At 40.3% G+C, this 22029-nt stretch overlaps 1 protein-coding gene and 1 pseudogene across 1 annotated transcript; one reads left to right on the top strand and one right to left on the bottom strand.

Moving 5' to 3' along the window:
* Positions 1 to 12947: 12947 nt before the first annotated feature.
* LOC133715866 (dephospho-CoA kinase-like) lies at positions 12948 to 18746 on the top strand (annotated as a pseudogene).
* A 358-nt stretch (positions 18747 to 19104) lies between these two features.
* LOC133715864 (LEAF RUST 10 DISEASE-RESISTANCE LOCUS RECEPTOR-LIKE PROTEIN KINASE-like 2.5) lies at positions 19105 to 21657 on the bottom strand. The gene is made up of 3 exons (XM_062142553.1): positions 20873 to 21657; positions 20738 to 20770; positions 19105 to 20502 (listed from the first exon to the last, which is right to left on the bottom strand). The coding sequence occupies exons 1-3, from the start codon at positions 21627 to 21629 to the stop codon at positions 19418 to 19420; spliced, it is 1875 nt and encodes a 624-aa protein (XP_061998537.1). The 5' UTR covers positions 21630 to 21657; the 3' UTR covers positions 19105 to 19417.
* Positions 21658 to 22029: the final 372 nt, after the last annotated feature.

The following is a 22029-nucleotide window of genomic DNA, read 5'->3' as shown; positions in this document are numbered from 1 at the left end:
TCATCTATAACTCAATCTTCTTCCTCTATAGAATTAAAAAAATCTTCCATTCAATTTCAATTCTACCATCGATCGTAGAAACAAATAAAGTTCGGATGTTTCCCAACTTCTAAAGAAACAAAGAAAAATGGGAAGAGAGAGAGAGGTAGAGATAGAAGAAGAAGAAGAAGAAGAAGAAGAAGAGAATTAAGTCAATTAACAAAGTAAAATAAAAAATAATTGAAAAATAGTTTTTTGTGTAAAATATTATTATAACCCCACAAAATACTGCACTACACGTGATCAATTTTAACAAAAAGTTACAAAAAATTAAACCGAGGTATCAAATTGATTTGTTTTAAAACTTTAGGTATCATTTTGATCACTTTTGAAAGTTAGGTGTCAAGTTGATTTGTTTTTAAAAATTTAGGTATCATTTTGATCACTTTTGAAAGTTGAGTATCATTTTGTCCGGTGCAAGAAAGTTTTGATCCTAGTGGTGAGTTTTACTCTTCTTTATAACACCAAAACTCCGCCAAAATCTCCACTTGGACTTTTTTTTTTTTTGGAAGAAAGTGAGACTTTCATTAAGTAAAGGCAATAGCCCAAACAAGAGCCAGACAAACGTCTGCAGCCCATCAACATGAGGAAATAGAAAGTCGAATTCTCCTACTGACACCAGACTGATACAACAAAGGAGGGAAACGACTCAAAATGGAAAAACACAGCATTTAGCTAATTGGAACTGGAGGACAGGGAAGTCCATCATTCCGGAGTACAAGAGTCATAGACGGTGGTGGCCCGTTGGCCCATCTGATTAGACCCACCGCCAGCTTTCCAAGCGAGGCTGCCGTATGGGCTGCCATGTTTGCTTCACAGGGAATCCATTCCCACGAGATCTGATTGAAGAAGCGACTCCTCCATCTAATCTCTTTAATAATAGAGGTAATTTTCCAGTTTCTATTCGTTACATTGGATTTCATGGCTGATATTATCTCTAACGAATCAGATTCAACTCAAACATTCCTCAGGTTTTGGTCGGTAGCCATTTCAATCCCCGAAAGGATTGCCTTAGCTTCAGCTGCCTTAACCGATCCCTCATAGCATCGTTGTGCTCCACCCGCCACCACTGAGCAATTATGATCACGAATCACAAAGCCCAGACCCCCATTTGAAGAATTGATCCAAGACGCAGCGCAATTGATTGTCATCCAATCCGGAGGAGGGAGTTTCCATCTTGTAATGCACTCAGAAGCTGAAGCCGGAGGGGGAGTAGTTGCATTCATAAATTCAGTAGCAAGGGACAATCCAGCATTAAGAACAATGGCAGGAGAGGGAGTCCGATGCTGGTAAACAAACTGACATTGCGCCTTCCAGATTGCCTAGCTCAAGAAACAAATTAAGGTAAGAACCCATCTTTTCTCATTGGTTTTTGTGAATACCCCAACAATTCGTAGTAACCAATTGTCAATGGAAGTAATCTTCTGTTTGTCAATTTTTAGTCCTAAGGGGGAACCAAACCAGATGGAATCAACCCAAGGACATAGCAGAAGGATATGCTCCATAGATTCTTTGAATTCTCCACATATAGGGCAGGTAGGATTAGTTGTTAGCCTCCTCCTAACTAGGTTCTGGAAAGTAGGGATAACAACATTCAAAACCCTCCAGAAAAACTACTTAATCTTTCGTAGAGTAGGGAGTTTCCAAATTAGTTTCCAGCATTTCGGGTCCACTACATGGGAGGATCCAGTGCTAGGACAAGAGGAGATTGATTCATGTGAATGAATCCAGTGATACCCCGATTTGACAGTATAGCTTCCCGATTTATTCCATGGCCAGAGAAGACGATCAGGTCCTTCCCCACTGCCAATAGGAATTGCTAACATGTGGTTGATAGCTTCCGGTTGGAGTAAATGAAGAGTCTGGTCCAAATCCCAGTTTCTAGTCTCCCAATCGATAATTTCACTGACCAAAGTAGGAGCATCGTTTGGAACTGCCCCCATAGTTTGTACCTGCCCAAAATTTGGAGGGGGATCCAGCGATCCGACCAGATATTGATAGAAGAGCCATTGATGACTTGCCAGCAAGAACCATTTAGGAAGGCATCTCTAGCATCAATTAGGCTAAACTAACCCCATGATGCCCGGTACCCTTTCACCGCCTTTGAAAAAACACAGTCAGGAAAATATCTAGCCTTCATCACTTTAGCCCATAATGTGTCTGGAATCTGCAATAAACGCCAGCACTGTTTAGAGAGTAAAGCAAGATTGAAATTGTGAAGGTCCCTGAACCCGAGTCCACCCTCAACCTTCGGCCTGCCCATGTAGTTCCAGTTCTTCCAATGAATCTTTGGACCTGACTCCATAGAACCCCACCAAAAATTGCTCAAGGATGAGTTTATTTCATCACAAATTCCTGTAGGAAATTTAAAACAGGACATTGGGTACGAAGGGATAGCCAAAGCCACAGATTTGAGCAGAATTTCTTTCCCGGCAAGAGAGAGGGAATTTTGCTTCCATCCCTCCAATCTCCTAGAGATCCTTTCCTTGATAAAAACATGAGCTTCTTTTTTTGATCTGCCCCAAATAGTTGGCAACCCAAGATAGTTGCCAGGGTTCTCGACAACAACAATCTTTAGTAACATGCACATTAACCTCTTCATCTGATCCGGAGTGTTTGGAGAGAAGAAAATGCTAGATTTCTCATGGTTTATTTGCTGCCCTGAAGCTAAGCAATACTCAGCGAATAAACGAGAAAGTTGAGTGTAATTCATAAGGGTTGCTTTCGAGAAAAAGAGTGCATCATCGGCAAAGAAGAGGTGGGAGAGGGTAGGACAAGACCTGGTTAGTTTAATCCCAATAAGACTGCCTTCGCTCACAGCTTTAGTTAGCCTAAGTGATAGTACTTCACTAACAATGAGGAAGAGATAGGGGGATAATGGGTCCCCTTGCCTCAAACCCCTACTAGGGAGGAAGGCCTTTCCTGGATTCCTATTCAAAACAATAGAGAAAGAGACCGTTGTACACAGGCCATGACAAGATTGATCCAACTTTGAGAGAAACCAAACCGGATTAAAGCCGCTTCTAGGAAATCCCATTCGACTCGATCATAAGCTTTATTCATATCTAGCTTAAGCCCCAATTCATGATTGCCACCCTCTCTCTTCAACCGCAAGTAGTGGAAAGATTCATAGGCCAACATAATGTTGTCTTGTATGAGTCTCTCAGGAACAAAGGCATTTTGGTTTAGAGAGATTAGATCTGTGAGTAGGGGCTTCAAGCGATTAGCTAGCAGCTTTGATAAAATCTTGTAGGAGTTGTTGCACAGGCTAATAGGTCGAAAATGGGTAGTTCTTTCCGGGTTCGGGATCTTTGGGATTAGCACAATATGTGTTTGGTTAATGCTCTTGAGATTTAGTTGGCCTGCCAAAAAGTCACTGGAAGTACCCGCCACCACCTCATTCACAATTTTCCAATACTTGTGATAAAACAAACCCGGAAATCCATCGGGTCCAGGTGATTTCAGCGCCCCCAGCTGAAAGGCTGCTTCTTTCACTTCATCAAGAGAGAAAGGAGTTACAAGACTACTGTTCATTTCCCTTGTCACAACAGGGTTAACCCCTCTAAACACGTCTCCCCATTGTCTTGGCCCAGCACTCTTGAAAATCTGCTGGAATTGAGTTTCAAACTCCCTTCGAATATGGGTTTCCCCCACTACCCAAATACCAGCCTCATTTTGGATTTTTAGGATTCGATTCCTTTGCCTTCGATGAAGGGTAGAAAGATGGAAGAATCTAGAGTTTGAATCACCCGTTTTCAGCCAGTTCACTCGAGAGCGTTGGTGTCAATACTTCTCTTCTTTAACCCATAAAGTCCCCAGTTTATTCGTTAGGGCCTTTTGCTGTTCCGTGCTTGTAAAGGGAGATAACGCTTGAAGCTCCTCCAGTTCCTCCAAGCATACCTTGATTTCCACTTTGTTGCATCTAGGAAACCGGTTCTTACTCCAAACCTTGAGTTTTGATCGACACCGATCAAGATTTGAAGTCCACTGGGAAATATTTACTAATGAAGGAGTCTTGTGCCAGCACTCTTTAATAATTGAATAGGAATCAGCCTCATCTACCCAAGTAGCTTCAAATTTGAAAGAAGGTTTTGGTTTTGCTAGAGTAGGGTTGGTGTCCAGAAAAATAGGATTGTGATCTGACCCAATCCTAGCAAGATGGGTTAGACTAGTATTGGGCCACCTTAGTAACCAATTCTCCGAGACCAAACACCGATCAAGCCTTTCTTGTAACACCACCACCTCATTTTCTTTTCTAGCCCAAGTAAATGACTGACCCTTAAAGCCAATATCCAATAACAGATTGACCGAGATGAAGTTATTAAGGTATTGTCTGCGGTTTGTGTTCCAGGGAGCGCCACCTTCCCTTTCAAAGTGAAATGCAACCTCATTCAGGTCACCAATTACCAGCCAAGGTTTCCCATCAGATCGACCCTGTCGACACCATGATTCCCATAATTGGGCCTTATCCACTCCATAAGGGGAACCATACATCCAAGTCACCCTAATAGATTCAGAGTATCCTGGGATAGTAATATCAGTGTCGATAAAAAACTTTGAAAAATCTGTAACATCTACCAAGAAATCTGATTTCCACCATAAACTTAAACCACCCGCAGAGTTAATCGGGTCCACTGTGAATCCCATACTGTAGCCCATCTGTTTTCTTATTTTGTCAACATAGGAGTTACTTTGGTGCGTTTCAGAGAGAAAAACAAAACCAGTACTGTGGGAGTGGGTGATCTCCCTTAGTGTCTTTACTGTCAAGGGCCTCCCTAAGCCCTGACAGTTCCATGCAATGCAATTCATTGAGTCCTTGCAGCTGATTTCGGCCAGCCGCCACAGCCCCGGAGGTGGGTCAAATCCTCCATAACATTCGATTCAAAGGTAGGGACAGTAGAATTGCCTACATTTTTGCAAACCAACAAACTTGCACTATTACCACTAAGATCATCAGATTGGGTCCCAAGATTACGATCAGTAGCATTGGGGTCTCTTGCATCCTCACATCCAGCTCCAGATCTCTCTTTCCCTCTTCCTCTTCTTCCTCTTCCCCTTCCTCTACCAGTCCCATTAGAGAGACGAAGCCCTGGACTATGAGCAATCTTAGTCTTCTTCACAGCACTTTTGGGTATGGTCAGATCCTCATTCTTCTTTTTCTTCCTCTTATTCGAGGATTGATCCATGAGCAAGGCAGAATTTTGTTGGCTTGCTGAAGAAGGGTCGAGCTCCATAATCTTAACTGTTGATTGCTGACTCACTGGTTTGAAAGAGTCAGTAGCCAGAGGAACTGGGAAAAAAGGGTTAGCATTAAAGTACTCTTCCTTTTTCTTAAAAGCCCAAGGAGGAATGCATTCCGGGTCAGCCCAAGACCCATGATGAAGCCTGAGCCCATCCATAGCCCGTGTAATACTCCCATTTCTAAACATAGCCCCATGTGCATCAGGATCAAACAAGTTGGGACCCAGATTGAGTGCTTGCTTAGTCAACCTTGGTCTCTGTATCACCATGGGGGACATTGCGTCGTCATCTTGCACAGAGGAGTAGTCACTTTCATCCCTAGTACCTTGAGCCATCCTTGTGTTGTCACTTTCAGTCACACCCTTCGAGTCCAAATTCAAAATTTGACCAGTTCCTCCTCCCATTGATTTCCTGCTGAATATTCCGGTGGTCGGAGCATAGGGGAACTCCGGTGGATAGGTTTTTTGTGTGAATACAGCTCTTTGGGGAGGATATGCAATTAAGGAGTTATCATACTTTACCCCTAATTTGATAAGTATAGGATTTACCTGATGCCTGCAAGCTGTGATCATATGTCCAAGCCTCCCACAGTGAAAACAGAAGTTCCGAAGCTTTTCATACTGTAGTCGGACTTTAGAAACAGATGCATTAGGTCTGGGTAATTGCACAAACGTAGCCAATGGCTTCCTTGTATCAAAATCAATCCTCATCCTCAAGTACCCTCGATTTCCAGCAACGAGGGGGTCTTCCACTTCGACAACTGACCCAAGCAGACCACCTAATTTCCTTCCGTTGTTGACAGTAATCTGGTCCAGAGGAATCCCATGAGCCTGGATCCAGTAAGTGGCTCGATGGGGTTCAATGTCGTCAATGGACTGATATCTAGGCCAGTGCCGAATAGAAAAGCAATAACCCTTGACTATCCAGGGGCTATCCTCCAGCAACTTGCTGGCAAGTTTCTCTGATCCAACGGTTAGGCAGTAGATGTTACTCCTAACCCGGATGATTCTGATCTGGCCAAGAGATTTCCAAATTCCCATGAGATTAGCCTTGACACCCCCCAATCCTGGCTCTTCATCAGCTACTAAGATACCAAGCAGATTGATACCTTCCTCAATATCTAGGAAGTCAACACTGGACTGAAAGTTGATTGACATGGCCTCAATGATACCTTCGTCCTCGTGAGGGATTTCATCTTGGAGGTGAGATGAAGAAGCCATCTGGTCAGTAGAGAAAATGCACCGAGGTATGCTCTATAAAATAAACTGTAGAGACAAAGCTCTTAAAGCCACATAAAGTGGAAAGTTCCTAACTCAAAGCGAGTAGGTGAGCAATAATTATATTGAAAGAGATCACCTTTTCACACAGTGAAAGAAAACAGTGCCAGAAAGTGATTCTAGTTTTTAATAGATAACAGTATCATAGCTCAGGGTCAAGAATCATTCTCTTTTGTAGGCTCTTATCTCACTAAGGAGCAGAACCAAAGCGCAGAGTAGATAGCTTCCCTTCTTGGTAAACAAGGAGGGCTCGACCCTATGAATCAACTGTTTGCTGCTAAAAACCAGACTGGTACTTACCTGTGAAAGGATTGATGTAAATAGCACAACAACTAGTCACCGGAGAACAGGCCGGAACAAGGGTGTGTCAGTCTCTCTCATCTAGTGCAACTCCTCCACTTGGACTTACTTGGGCTTCGCCGGTACAAGAAACCGAATCAATTTGTTTGGCCTCATGCATACCAAGGCAAGTGTTTGAAAGATAAATAATCTCAGTGAAAAATCGTACTGCCGGGGATGAGTCATCGATATGGATCTAATCAAGATCTGTTGGTAACAAGAACCATGCTAGAGCTTACCAGATACAAGAGATTTGTGCAAGTTATTGATGCTCAGCCACAAGCTTGAGAGAACGAATTTTGCCGACATGCTTCTTGAAGAAACTCTAGCAGAACTAGCTCCTACCAAAACGAAGACCTTTCATAAACTAATTTGCATTTTCTCGCCACTCCATACCTTAAGTAGATGGTTTATTATAGTACATCACTGAATCGATACATCAAGTAGATTAGCTTGATGTAGAGATAGATTGGATCTATGCATGAGTAGGCTAGTTTGTAGCTACTCTGATTCTGTATCGATTAATCTACCATTATATCGAACTAAATTTACTTAATGTATCAATACATGATATAAATACATCGTGAACCAATTTCAAAAATTTAGCATTTTGAAAATCAATAACGAGAAACGAACCAAAAAAAAATATGGAAGAGGGATTGCTCTAAATTAGGGTAAGGGTAGGGCCTTCAACATTGAGAGTACCTAGCAAAAGTTCAAAGACAGCTAATCAAATGTCGTTATTATATGGAAAGAGGGATTCGAGATACATATCAAAGAAATTGGAGAGAGGAAATACTCCAACAGTGAGAGAAGATAGAAGAAAAGAGGGAAGTTCGATGTTCATCAAGGTACCGATACATCAAATTGATCAAATTAACAACTCATATTCAACAACTAGTGAATTCACGACCCTCCCACTTATAAAGGGAGTCAAATAGAACAAGGTTGAGAGAATGAATTTTCTGATATTTTATTCATCTCACAATGGAGGTATATAAAGAGGATTACAGGAATACAATTGACTTACGTCTCTATTTTCTACCACACATAGAAAAGGTAAGTACTAACTACGATATAATTACAATATATTCTATTCCTAATGTTAAGCTATGACTCACGCTAACACTCCCCCTCAAGTTGGCGCATACACATCAACCATGCCCAACTTGCTTAGTGAGTCATAAAACACCTTCCTGGAAACTCCTTTGGTAAGTATATCTGCAAGTTGCTCTTCAGTTGGAACAAAAGGAAAGCTAATAATTTTGGCATCTAGCTTCTCCTTTATAAAGTGACGATCGACCTCCACATGCTTAGTACGATCATGTTGTACTAGATTATGTGATATGTCAATGGCTGCCTTGTTTCCTTGTTGTCACAATACAACTGCATAGTACTTTTGAGTTTGAAACCCAGATCACGTAACAGATTCCTCAGCCACAACAATTTACACACTCCGTGAGCCATACCTCTATACTCAGCCTCAGCACTAGATCGTGCCACAACTTTCTGTTTCTTACTCTTCCATGTAACCAAATTACCTCCCACAAAGGTAAAGTAACCTGATGTCGACCTTCTGTCTGTAATATTTCCAGCCCAATCTGCATCTGTAAAGCCACAAACCCCAAGGATGTGTTGTGTTTAGAAAACAATACTTCCCTTCCTGGAGCTGACTTCAGATACTTTAAAATTCTCATAATAGCGTCCATGTGACTCTCACTCGGGTTACGCATGAACTGACTCACCACACTCACTGCATATGCAACATCTGGTCTAGTATGAGCCAAATAAATCAAGCACCCAACTAACCTCTGATAGCGAGCTCGATCAGTAGGTACCTGATCTGGATACTCAGCTAAACAATGATTCTGCTCAATAGGAGTATCAATAGGTCTGCAATCCAACAAACCTGTCTCTGTTAGCAAGTCAAGAACGTACTTCCTCTGGCACAAGTAGATCCCTTCTCTCCCCCTGGCTACCTCAATTCCTAAGAAGTACCCAAGTCCTTCATCTCAAATTCAGAGGCTAGCTGTCTCTGTAGTCTATTCATCTCAACAGTATCATTGCAGGTGATTACCATATCATCCACATAAATAATTAGAGCTGTTACCTTCCCTTGTTGATGCTTGAGGAACAAGGTATGATCTGAGTTGCTCTGTTTGTAACCAACCTTCCGCATGAACTGTGAAAATCTCCCAAACCAAGCACGAGGCGACTGTTTGAGACCATACAGAGACTTTCTCAATTTGCATATAAAATCACCAGGAGAAGCAACTACATACCCAGGTGGAAGGCTCATGTAAACTTCCTCGGCTAACTCTCCATGAAGAAATGCATTCTTGACATCAAACTGTCGGAGTGGCCAGTTTAAACTAGCAGCAAACGAGAGCAGAACCCAAATAGTGTTCATCTTGGCAACAGGAGAAAACGTTTCATCGTAGTCTATACTCTACGTCTGAGTAAACCCCTTTGCTACAAGGCGTGCTTTGAACCGATTCACTGATCCATCTGCATTATGTTTCACGGTAAACACCCAACGACAACCTACAGCCCTCTTGCCTGGTGGTGGAGGCACAAGTTGCCAAGTATTGTTCTTCTGCAACGCCTCCATCTCTTCCTCCATTGCCTTCCTCCACTTTGGATCCCCCAATGCATCCTGCACTCTGTTAAGTACTGATACAGCAGATATTTGATTCACAAATGATTCATATGACTTAGACAACCTCCTAGTGGACATATAATTGGCTACTGGGTATTTTGATTTGGCAGTAATAGTAGGTTCATATTTTTTGGTTGATTGACCTTGAGTGGTCCTATTTGGTAACACATATTGCTCAACATTAGACTCACTACTGCTAGTACCAGTGGGTGGACATACCTCAAATGGGTGATCTTCAGTACCAGGAAGTTGTGGGTCAGGGGTAGAAGTGATGGCAGGAGGGGCAGTTGCATCTTCAACTTCATTTTCAGTAGTTTCAGTGATTGAATCTGGTGTCTGGATGTCTGCAACTTCTGCTTCTGGAGGTGACGAGCTGATGGTCTCAACTGGATCCGTCAAAATACCTCCTGCCTGTGTGACTTCTTCTCCTGCTTCTGATTCCTCCCCCTCTCCATGATATAGCTCTTCAAAAAATGAATTCTCCCCCTGAAGAGCTGTATCTGAAGAGGAAAAATAACTCATGTTTTCAAAGAAAGTAACATCCATAGTGACATAGTACTTTCTAGTAGGTGGATGATAGCACTTGTACCATTTCTGATAACCTCCGTAGCCAACAAACACACACTTAAGTGCCCGGGCATCGAACTTAGACCTCTGGTTTTTAGGAACATGGACAAAAGCAACACAACTAAAGACAAGAGCTGGAAGATTATGAAATTAAGGTAAGGAGACATGAGATGCAAGAACCTCAAAGGGAATTTTTCCCTGAAGGACACTAGATGGAAGACGATTGATAAGATGGGAGGAAGCATATACAGCATCACCCCAAAGATACTTAGGCATATGAGCACTAAAAAGAAGGGCATGAGCCATATTAAGTAAATGACGGTTTTTCCTTTCGGACACTCCATTTTGTTCTGGTGTTTGTGGACATGTAGTTTGGTGAACAATCCCATGGGTTTTAAAAAACTCTTGGAAAACATGATTAACATATTCTCCCCCATTGTCCGAACGAAGAACTTTAATGGTGCTATAGTATTGGGTTTGAACAAGAGTGCGAAATGTTTGAAAAGCTGGAAATACTTCATCTTTGGTTTTAAGAAGAGCAACCCATGACAATCTCGTACAATCATCAATAAACAACACAAAGTATCTCATACCCGATATAGTAGGCTCTCTAGAAGGTCCCCAAACATCAGAATGAATCAACTCAAAAGGAATAACACTCTTATTAGAAATACTAGGAGAATAAGTAGCACGATGACTCTTGGCCAAAACACATGTTTCACAATGTAAGACAGACTCATCCACACCAATAAACAAAGTAGGCATGGTTTTTCTCATGAGACTAAAAGAGGGATGCCCTAAACGGCGATGCCATAACCAAATTTCACTTAGCTTATCAGAACTCGAAGTCAAAGCGTCGCGGGACTGTGCTCCTGGTTTCTCCCCTGCGTATGTCTGATCCAGATGGAACAACCTGCCCCTCAGATACCCCCGACCGATTACCTCCCTGGTGAGAAGATCCTGAAAAATCACATACATAGGATAAAAGGTTACATAGCATTTAGACTCAGTATTCAACTGAAGAACTGATATCAGATGATGAGACAAGTCAGGCACATATAACACATTATGAAGTTCTAAAGTAGGAGTAATACGAACTGACCCTGACCCTAACACAGGAAAAGCCTCACCATTGGCATTGGTTACATAGGACACTGGTGGGGAAGACAATTCAGTAAAATATGATTTATCATAAGTCATATGATCGGAGGCACCAGAATCAATAATCCATGTATCAGAACCTACAAAGTTAGAAACCTTTAAAACCATACCAATCTTACGACGACCAGCTATAGAGGCTGTAGGAGTAGCCCCACCTGTCGAACGATGATCCTGTCCGGCCACACCATAGAAGTCTGGTTCGTGGACTAGCTGAACCGCAGCTGCCTTCGCTTTAGGATGATAACCCTTCTTTTTAGGGTACCCGTTCAGTTTCCAACAAGTCTCTCGAACATGTCCAAGGTCATTGCAAAAAGAGCATTGAGGACGAGGGCGGTTGGTGAAGCCTTGTGGGACAAAAACCTCAACCTTCTGGACCTCATGGATCTTGGAACTCTGACCTTCACTGTCACCACCACCCATTGCAACAATACCATAGCAAAAAACACACAAATCCCAAAGTATGCAGTGGAAATAAGAAGAACAGAATGCTCCAAAAATAATAACAGATTTTTTTTTTTTTTTTGAGACCTGTTGGACTTGATTGGGCTGATGGGTTGACCGGGTGAGGCTGACCGAGTTAGGCTGACTCAGTTGACCGAGTTAAGGTGTGTTGACTGGGCTGACCAAGTTGACCGATTGGACGGCGCACAACGCGAGAGATGGAGCGACGCGACCCGAAGGATGAGGACGGCGATCTTCACAGATGAAGCCGACGATCTGGATGCTTTGCGCTGTCGCCGGGAACTGACGAACCTTGTTCTGAAAAGATGACGACGATCGGATGGGACCTCGAACTGGTGCGGCGCACGTTGTGTATGCCCCGCCTTGTAGCACTGGTCCGGGTCGGGTCGCCTTGACTGCAGAAGACGCCGACGCCGATCTGGACAGAGAAAGTCGACGCCGGGCTGGATCAAGAGAGGATGACGCAGATCTGGATTGATGAGAGGAGCAGCGGCGGTCTCGAGCAGAAGACGAAGCCGACTGGGCAAGAGGAGCGACGGCGGTCTTGGGCTGAAGACGAGGCCGACTGGATTAGAGGAGCAACGGCGGCCTTGGGCTGAAGACGAAGCCAATCGTAACTGTGAGATGATGAAGTTGACTGAGAAGAAGGATGACGTCTGCCAACAGTTGGAGAACGACGTCGTCTAACCCACAGAAGGTTCCAAGTCAACTATCTTCCTCGTATTGAGAGAAGACTAAAGAAGAAGGAAAAAAGACAAAGTCTTTTGCGGATCTTTGCTCTGATACCAAGTCAAATAGAACAAGGTTGAGAGAATGAATTTTCTGATATTTTATTCATCTCACAGTGGATGTATATAAAGAGGATTACAGGAATACAATTGACTTACGTCTCTATTTTCAACCACACATAGAAAATGTAAGTACTAACTACGATATAATTACAATATATTCTATTCCTAATGTTAAGCTATGACTCACGCAAACAAAAGGAAGACGTATTATACTAGATCAAATGGTACCGATACATCAAATTGACCTGTAGAGTCATTCTAAACTAATTTTCTAGTTTATGAAGTCAGACGAGCTGCTATTGAACTAATTTAATTAATGTAACGCTACGTTATAAATCAAACAAAGAAAAAGCTTCAAAAGAAAGGCATATAACGTTAATTTATTCGAAAATCAGACATCATCCTCATTTAAAAAAAAAAAAATTATAAGAAAAGAAATTGAACTAATAAAAGATTTACTTCCCGTCTAGATTAGAGCACTCTCCAATTCCTGTTTCCATTTCCATTTCCTGTTTCACTCTTCAAAGAAATCTCAAAGGGTCGTCTTCATCACCCATCGGATACTAAAAGGTGAGAGCCCTATTTCATTATCTGCTATTATAAACCCCTAAATCGATTCATGCCACTTGTTTAGTTGCAGATGCCAAATTACATTGAGGTTACTATTGTCTTTCGTGTGTGAAATTTTATCTTAGTTGTGTATACAATTGCTGTTTGATCAGATGAAGATTTTGAGTTCTGTTCTTCAGATTACTAGCTCTGGGTTAATGTTTTCTTTTGTTTTTCTTTCGGTCTAATTTGGAATTTCTAAAGGCTGAAACTGTTGTTTTTGATTGAATCAAATTGTACCGAAAAGTTAAATTCATAAGTAGACTGGGTTGCTTTGCTGTGTTTGGCGGCCTTTCCAATTCCATATTCAAATTAAACAAAGTGAGTATCCATGACATGTTATTTGTTGGAACACATCTGTTTGATTCAAATTTACTGCTTGCATGGTGAATTGGCAAGACTTGATAGAGTTTTTCGCCCAAAAAGAAAAAAAAAAATCCGAATAGAAAGCTTCAAGGGAAATTAGTATAATTTTCACGGTGAATTCAATACATGATAGGTTTTCTATTACTATCTGCTTGTGAGAGACTTTGTTAAACTGGGATCATTATTTATTGGACAGGGCCCTAAAGTCTCAGACGGCCTTGTCTTTGAGTCGTGTCCTCAATGTTCACACTTCCTGAAAAATGAAGCGCAAGAAATGGTCAGAGCTCGAAGAACAGACCCTTCTCATGAAGTATTCTGAGCTTCTCAACTCTGGAGCTCTAGCCAAGCTTAAAACCCGTGAGAAAAAATTCAAGCCCATAGCGGATCATGTGAACTCAGTGCACAGTCTTGGACCCTGTAACCTTCCCTTTCAAATGGTCCTGGCGCGATGTGTCAATCAAGGTCCAAAACATGCGCCACCAGTATCTGGGAGTCAAGCAGAAGATCCGGGTCTCCAAGGACGAGTTCAACTGGAAGGATGGTGAAAATCACTGGGAGAATTTCTTGAAGTACAAGGAAGTGTTTGGTGATGTTGAGCTTGATGGTAGGGGCAAGAGGTTGTGTGAAAATGACAACTTTGATGTTTTTGGTGATTGTGGGGACTTAGGGTTTGGTATTGATTGTGAGGATTTAGAGGAAGAAGAAGATGAAGAAGAAGAACATTTGGAAGAAGAAGAAGAAGATGGTACTGGTGGTGATGACGATAATCGTGGCGAGGAATTGGGTAAAACTGAAGTCGGTGAGTTTAGGGGTGAAAGGGAAATTGGGGACATGGGAATGGCTCAAAAAAGGAAATTGAGTAAGGTTTGGATTGCATAGGAGGTTGGGGTTGATGAGTGCTCAGGTGTTGGACTTGCAGAATATGGCTGTGAAGAGGGAAGAGGGGAGGAGAGAGAGGGAGTGTAGGAGAGAGAAATGTGAGGCTGAGAGAGAGGAAAGGAGGAAAGAAGTTGAGTTTAGGAGAGAGAAGAGGAGGAATGAGCAGGAGGACTTGTTAGAAGATAGAGAATTGGAGTTGCAAGAGAGAGGGGTCATGTGGACAAGAAGGGAGTTTGAGAAACAGTTGAGGTTACAGGGGGAGTTTGATGAGGAGCGTCAGAGGAGGATGAGGATGGAGGAGAGGAGGAGAGGAGGGAGGAGGAGGAGTTGGAGTGGCGGGAGAGGATGATAGGTTTGCAAATTCAGCATGAGAAGCAAATGATGCAAATGCATGCTGAGGCATGCCAGAACCAAATGCAGATTCTTGGGGTCATGGCTAGATTTGTTTGTCAATTTTTTAGGTCAATGACTGATGGCCTTGGAGGTGGTTTAGGGACTCTGCTACCTCAAATTTTGCAGAATTTGCAGCATCCGGGCGGACTGGGTGACAGTGGGAAGCCGGATTCCAATTCGCCTTCTGAGTTCCTCTAGACTGTAATTCAAACCCTTTGCTACACAGTATATATACTTTAATTTTGGATCTAGTGAATTTTAGGCAGTTGACTTTTTCTTGTATTCAATATGTTTGTACTATGATGATTGAGAACAATAACTTTTCAAAGCTATACTAGCAGTGACAACTCTCAAGTCTGGAATGATGGATAAGTGTTTCTTGTGTCAATCAGAATATCATATTTCTACAACTTTTAAAGAAGTTATTTCTATTTGGACATTTTTGTTTTGTTATTTTATTGTGTTTCTGTATGATGTTAGTTTGGCTTGAACTATGCTTAGCTAATGCATTGCGCCTTCATAGACTTTTGTTCTAGAAGGAATCAATTCTCCTTATGAGTGGCAAACTCTTATACTGTTTCATCCATTTAGTTAACCATACAATGTAATTTCTGTACTACCCAATAAAGAGAAGGTGTTTTTATTTGTTACTTACACTCTGTGCATGTTGGTTATTTGAAATGTTATGGTATCCAATGTTATTATGGCACTAAAGTGCTGTTTTGCCATAATTTTGGATGCTTATTCTGGATGGGGTTTGATATTAAGAAATGTTTCCAGTCAGGGATATAAAAGTATTTCACATGATAGAAATCATTCAGATGTTGAAGTATTACCAATGGCAGTAATGTTTCTGACTATCATTATCCTTGTACATTCAATTCTCATTCTATAATTTGTGCTATATAATATACTTTTCTTTTAAATGTATTTTCAGCCTTTTCTCCTAGCATCTTCATCGGTTTCTCATCATTCAATACTGAGGATCACACAACCCTTTGGTAAGTCAATTGTCTTTCTCTTTATTTCATTTATCTTTTGATTATCTGTTCCAGCTCACGTAGTTTCCTGCCTGGAATTTCCTGCTATAAAAGTTGTTTTCCTGTTTGTTATGGGATATAGAATTTGAGTATTGCACAATTTAAAGCTTGCTTTTATCTTTGAATATTCTTTTCTCTTTGTTTTTCAATTTTATTTTTCTAGTAATTTATTTTTGTTGTAATAATATTGATGTTAGGGTTATATTTATCTTATTTTTCAAAGTATGGTTGCTTACTGTATTAGTTACCTGGGCTTCTAAACTTTGTTAAGATGGTCTTAATAGCTTTAAGGGTTTGTCATTGACTTTCACAACTGATTACTTAAAAAAGTTATGCCACATCTGCTTGACCTCCCTGTCACGATCTACTAAAGTGGAAGTAGCTTGGACGTTGGGTTCTGGTTCTAGCTTGGTTTGGGAAAGTTTAATAATGGCCGGCACTTTTAGGATTTCTTCTTAATGCAGGATAGGAAGGTTCTATATTATTTGGATTCTATTAGGATTATTTTATTCTAGTTTTTCTGAATTCTCTTAGCCTCTTTTATAGAGGTCTTGTGATCTTTGCAGTTCAGATTTGAAGATTGTTATAATTAAAAGTTTTTGCTTCTCTCCAGGTTTGTGTGATGCAACATAACCTAGGTGTGATGCGTAGAACCCGACTGGTGTTATGTTAGATAACCTAGGTTTGTTGCTCATCATTGTTTCCCATGATCTTTTTTGACTGAATTTTGAATACATTATATGATTTTTTCTGTTTCTGGCCAGAAACTTAAACATATGCAAGGTTATGTATCATATTTACTAATTCTAAGTCATGTACTCATTTTGAGACCATAAGCTGATTGGTAATATTCCTGGGATAGTTTTTATGCTTGTGGTCATGTCGATGGAGGATGATGATAATGTGGTGGATGCTTGATGATCAAACTAAATCTGCACACTGAAGAAATATAAAGAATAAAAGAAGGGGGATTAGGCCTTTGTCCAAAAGTTTTGCCTCTTTGTTTCGGTCATGAATTTTTTTTCCTTTTACTCTTGCCCGTGCAAGTGCTCTTATTGAGTATATCAAATAAAAATACTTCAGTGATTAGTAATTTTCTCATTGGAATTAATCAAAGGCAGGAAATTTGTTAATCTCTATTCATTGACCATAAGAAGAATGAGGATAGTGGGACTGACGGGTGGGATTTCATCTGGGAAGAGTACTGTTGCAAATCTCTTCAAGGCCCATGACATTCCTGTTGTTGACGCTGATCTTGTGGCTCATGTAAGTGATGAGCAAAAGCTGATACATACTAATTTTGACAATTATGGAAAATATGCGAATCAGTTCTCTTTAGCTCTTTCACGGACCGAGTATCTTTGGTTTCAGGATATATTGAAGAAGGGAACTGGTGGATGGAAAAAGGTTGTTTCAGCATTTGGACAGGGTGTTTTGCAACTTGATGCAGAAGTTGACTAAACTAGGGCAAATCGTATTCTCTAATCCCGAAAAGCGTCAACTTTTGAACAGGTATGTACTTTCTCGCGAATTGCCTAATTTTATTATGTGATCTCATTTAAAGTATCTCGTTGTAACACTATTAGATGTAAACAAGGGCATTGTCCATAACTATTCTTAATTATACCTGGTTTGGTCAGGCAAATCACACTGTTTTACAGATTTACAGTCACCATTTGATCTACTGATTGATTGCTGAAAGTCGGTTGTTTTAATTTTGATTAATAACTATATCAGGATATTATTATCTTCAGAGCACTTTCGAAAATGCCAGAATTGATGTAATAAGCTTTAGGAGGCCAAGGGAAGAAATGTTCCTTATGGTGGTGAAATTATAAAGAGTCAAGTTTTGTTATACTCACCCCAGTTTTGAATTGTGTAGCAAGGGAAAATAAGCAAATTCCCTCTAGTCAAAATTGCCTTGGTTTTGTTAGAATTTCCCAATTGCTTTATCAGAGATTATGCATTGGAGTGCGTTGTAATGAAAATTACATGCCTTATTGACTTTAATGTCTATGTTTTATCTTTTTGTAGACTACTGGGTCCTTACATATCATCTCGAATCTTTTGGGAAATTTTGAAGCTATGGTTGAAGGGGTTTAAGGTTATTGTTCATGTCCCTCAATTGTTCGAGGCCAAGATGGACAGATGGACCAAGCCTGTTATTGTTGTATGGGTCGATCCTGAAACACAGCTCCAGAGACTCATGTTGAGGGACAGAACAAGTGAGGATGATGCTCGAAACCGGATAAATGCTCAGGTGTCACTAGATTTAAAGAGGACCATGGCAGACATAGTGATTGATAACACTGGATCACAAGAGGATTTAAAAGACAAGTTTAAAAGTGTGCTATTTGAGGTCAGAAAGCCCTTGTCATGGGCTGAACTTTGGTTTTCTCGCCAAGGTGCTTCATCTGCTCTTGTCTCCGTTATCGTAGGTGTTCTTATGTTCAAAAAAATTTATAATAGTGATAGTAAATTTTAACAACCTTGGAGTTGTACTTGTGGAGATATTGATATGGATCTCCCTGTATTTGGTAGTTCATAATACAAGAACTTTAAGTGTGTTTTTTAGCAATAATGAAGAATGATTTTGTGCAGTTACCATCTAATATTCATGCAGAAGATCTTCAGTTTCCTAAAATTTGTAGGTTATATGATATCAAAGCCTCCCAATCATTTTGCTTCTACACATCCTGCACGGTTACGAGCAAGAGATCCAAGTCTTCAGTTGGAAGCAATTACTGAGTTAGTAGATGTGTACTTCTATATAAATGTGCGCACAGAGACAATTTTGAATCTAGAATGAAAAATAGTTATTGTTCGGTTTTATACTAATACGGTGCAACAATTCTGGCTAAGAAACACATTCTTGTATATGACAATTCATATATTCAATCTGGAATTAGTGGAATTTAAGCATATGTTTGTTAGGGTAGAATTATTGCACATTCCATGATTACATAACATTAACTATTACTAGCTTAACTTGCACAGGTGTGCGCTCTAACTCAACAATTGCTTCTGGTTGAAGTTCGAATTTCTTGCAGGTATATCATAATCTCTCTTGGTCATTTTCCATTCTAGTTCAAATGGTTGTAAACAAGTCGACTCAAAATATGACTGCCTTAAATTCATATTTTACTTGATTGACTAAAGTTTACCAACGAGGAGGAAAATGTTCTATATGTTTGATTACGTTTGTAATTAGCGTTCAATTTTGTTGTTCACATCTTGAAGAATTCTATACTGTACCTGCTCATAAAAAGCTGTAACTAGTATTTGATCGAAATAAACTATGCACGAGATATAAGAACCAAGTGCTTAGTTGCAAATAATTGATTGATAGGTTACGAAGTAAATATCAAAGTTACAAGGCACATTTAGAAACCATGATGTAGCAAAGTAATGGAGAAATACATTATTTGAACTTCATTGACAGTTCATCTTTTATTACTACAGTAATCTGCAATTCTAAGAAAATCTGAAATTTCATAAGCTAGATGAAGTATAGTGAAATGTAGCTAGATGATCATCACCTAGCTGAAAGAGTACATGTTAGCTCCACATTTGAACATACTGGAATCTAATTGCTTACGGGCATTGTTGTGGGCATACAGAAGGCTTTGGCGGTATTTCTAGGTATTCAACATCTCCTACAAGCATCTGTGTGACTCTCTTCATTGAAGGTCGATCACTTGGTTTCATTTGAATACACCACAACGCAGTTATAATCATTTTTTTGATTAATATCTTTTCCTCTGCTGTAGCATCGCCAATCTCCAAGTCCTTGCCATCATTATATTGATCATGCACCCATGAGGGGAAGTAAATTTGGCTCAAGTGATCTACAGATGCATTTAGATTTTTCCTTCGGCTTGCCATTTCCATCAACAACATTCCAAAACTATAGACATCAGCTTTGTATGAAACACCACCAATGTTTTTATACAACATCTCGGGAGCAATGTATCCCATGGTGCCTCTTGCTGCCACTGAAGAGATGATGCTGTTATTCGCTGGATATAGTTTCGCTAGCCCAAAGTCAGAAATCTTTGGGATGAAATTCTCATCAAGTAGAATATTATGAGGCTTGATATCAAAATGTAGAATTTGCATTTCACAACCTTGATGCAAATATTCAATACCCTGAGCTACTCCAACTGCAATCTCATACATTTTCTTATAACTCAAAGTGATGGATCCTTCTTTAGAGTAAATGTATTTATCAAGAGACCCATTTGGCATGAAATCATATACTAAAGCGCGCTTTGAACCCTCGACACAGTAACCAACAAGCTGCACCACATTAACATGATGAATCCTTCCAATCGTATCTACTTCACTCATGAAATCTTCCCCATTAGCATTAGACTTGTCTAACAACTTAATGGCTCCAAAGTGGCCACTCCGTAACTTGCCTTTAAATACAGACCCATAACCCCCTTCCCCCAACTTCTCTTTGAATCCATCAGACATTTTCTTAATGTTGGAGTAAGAGTACCTTATAGGCATGAAATTGTCACCATGCAGAAAATCTTCTATAGTGTTGTAGGTTGACCAATGTCTTCTTCGCCACTTGTATATCAGAAGTGCAATCACAAATGGACCTCCAAATATAAGTTTTACCCCTACAACACCGGCAGCAACGATAAGATCCAAGTAAAGATGACCACGGTCTGCAAAATTTGTAACAAGGGTTAGGTTCAATTGCACCACAAAAGCTACATATTTTCTCTTTTTACAATATTTTCTTCATTAGGAGCCCGACTATATATTAAGTTTTGAAAGTGCAAGGCCATATGCAATATGAGAGACAACCATCTCTTTGACGAAAAATTGGGCTAACAAATTAGTGGATAGAAAAGTTTGGTGAGTTTACCAAAAGAAGACATTTGGAGAAATGGCCCTTACCGATTAACACCGTCAACCCAAGTTGAAAGAAACCTAGAATGCATGACAAAGAAAATACAAATTACCACAGTTAGTCATAAAATCAAGTTGTAATTGTCCGAGTTGAGAAATCTTGGCGTACTCTACTGTATATACCTCGGATGCTGCGCGGATAACATTCTTCAAATCCGTCCCGATAAGTGTAACCCCATTGACCGTGGCAATTGTACAGTGTCGCATTATACCAGTAAAACTCAAAGCCATACACCAGTTCATTGTGTATATCTTGATAGGAAATGTTTGGGTCATTTCCGTACATTGAATGTCGGATCGCACCCATCGAATATACACGGCACCCAATCGCCACATCTTGCAGTCTCATTTCTAGAACGGCATAACCATACCCTTCCGATTTAATACAGGGAGCAGTGTTCACATACAGAGAAGAATTCACTGGATTTGCACACTTCAAGAAAGTTACAGATTCTGAATAAGATGGCTGGAATATGCTGCCTGTTGAATAAAAATTTAAATAGGCCAAAGGAAAACGAGGAAGGGAAGAGCAGTTGTTCTTCTCAAGGCCAGGATCTACCACTCTGATTCTGCTGTTATCGTAGTCAATGGCCTTCACGTAGTACTCGAGAGGAAATAGGCGCAGCACTGGGATGTTGTTGTGACATTCCAAAGTGAACCTTTGGTCGCCACAGTGCTTTGGATCTTGTTGTAGTCGAAAAGGGTAGCTTATGTTGTGGACGTCGCCGCAGGAAGAAGGGACACACGTACCGTTATCGCCCAGAACACTTGTTGTGTGGATCTTGCCGGAGGAAGAAGCGGTAGATAAGCCAAGAACGAAAAAGGCTACAATTGACACCCACCCACACAGGGAGAGGCTCCTTATCCCACTTATTCCCATGGACAGAGGTCAGAAAAGATTTACGCATTCGAAACTAGAGTACCAAAGTTTATATACTTTTATTTTTTTATTTTTAACAGAAAATATAATTAATTGAGCTTTTTTTTTTTTTTTAATAAATTATTATTATTTTATTAAAAGAGTTTGGAATCCAGCTAAGTAATAAATACTAGGTTCTTTGCTCTCTAAAACAGCTCAGTCCTTTACATTCTAAACTATTCTGAATAGGTCTAAAATGTCTATTATACCCCTCTTTTTTTTTTTTTTTTTTAACTTTTGTTCTCTTTTTATATATATATATTTTTTTTAATATTTCTTCTTACCCCTCTCTCTCTCTGTCTCTCTCGTCCATTCAGATCCAATTGGCTACTCATCCCTCCACAAACCGATAGTCCTCAAC

This window comes from Rosa rugosa, chromosome 6, assembly GCF_958449725.1.
Source record: "Rosa rugosa chromosome 6, drRosRugo1.1, whole genome shotgun sequence".
Classification (NCBI taxonomy): domain Eukaryota; kingdom Viridiplantae; phylum Streptophyta; class Magnoliopsida; order Rosales; family Rosaceae; genus Rosa; species Rosa rugosa.
The sequence above is the reverse complement of the archived record's forward strand: the minus strand, read 5'-3'. Positions and strand labels throughout refer to the sequence as shown.

Excerpts from the sequence above, each read along its gene's own strand:
- LOC133715864 (XM_062142553.1), bottom strand. The coding sequence starts at position 21,629 with ATGGGAATAAGTGGGATAAGGAGCCTCTCCCTGTGTGGGTGGGTGTCA. Across the intron at positions 20,771-20,872 it reads TTATCCGCGCAGCATCCGAG|GTTTCTTTCAACTTGGGTTG; the intron begins GTATATACAGTA and ends CATGCATTCTAG. Across the intron at positions 20,503-20,737 it reads TGGGTTGACGGTGTTAATCG|ACCGTGGTCATCTTTACTTG; the intron begins GTAAGGGCCATT and ends CAAATTTTGCAG.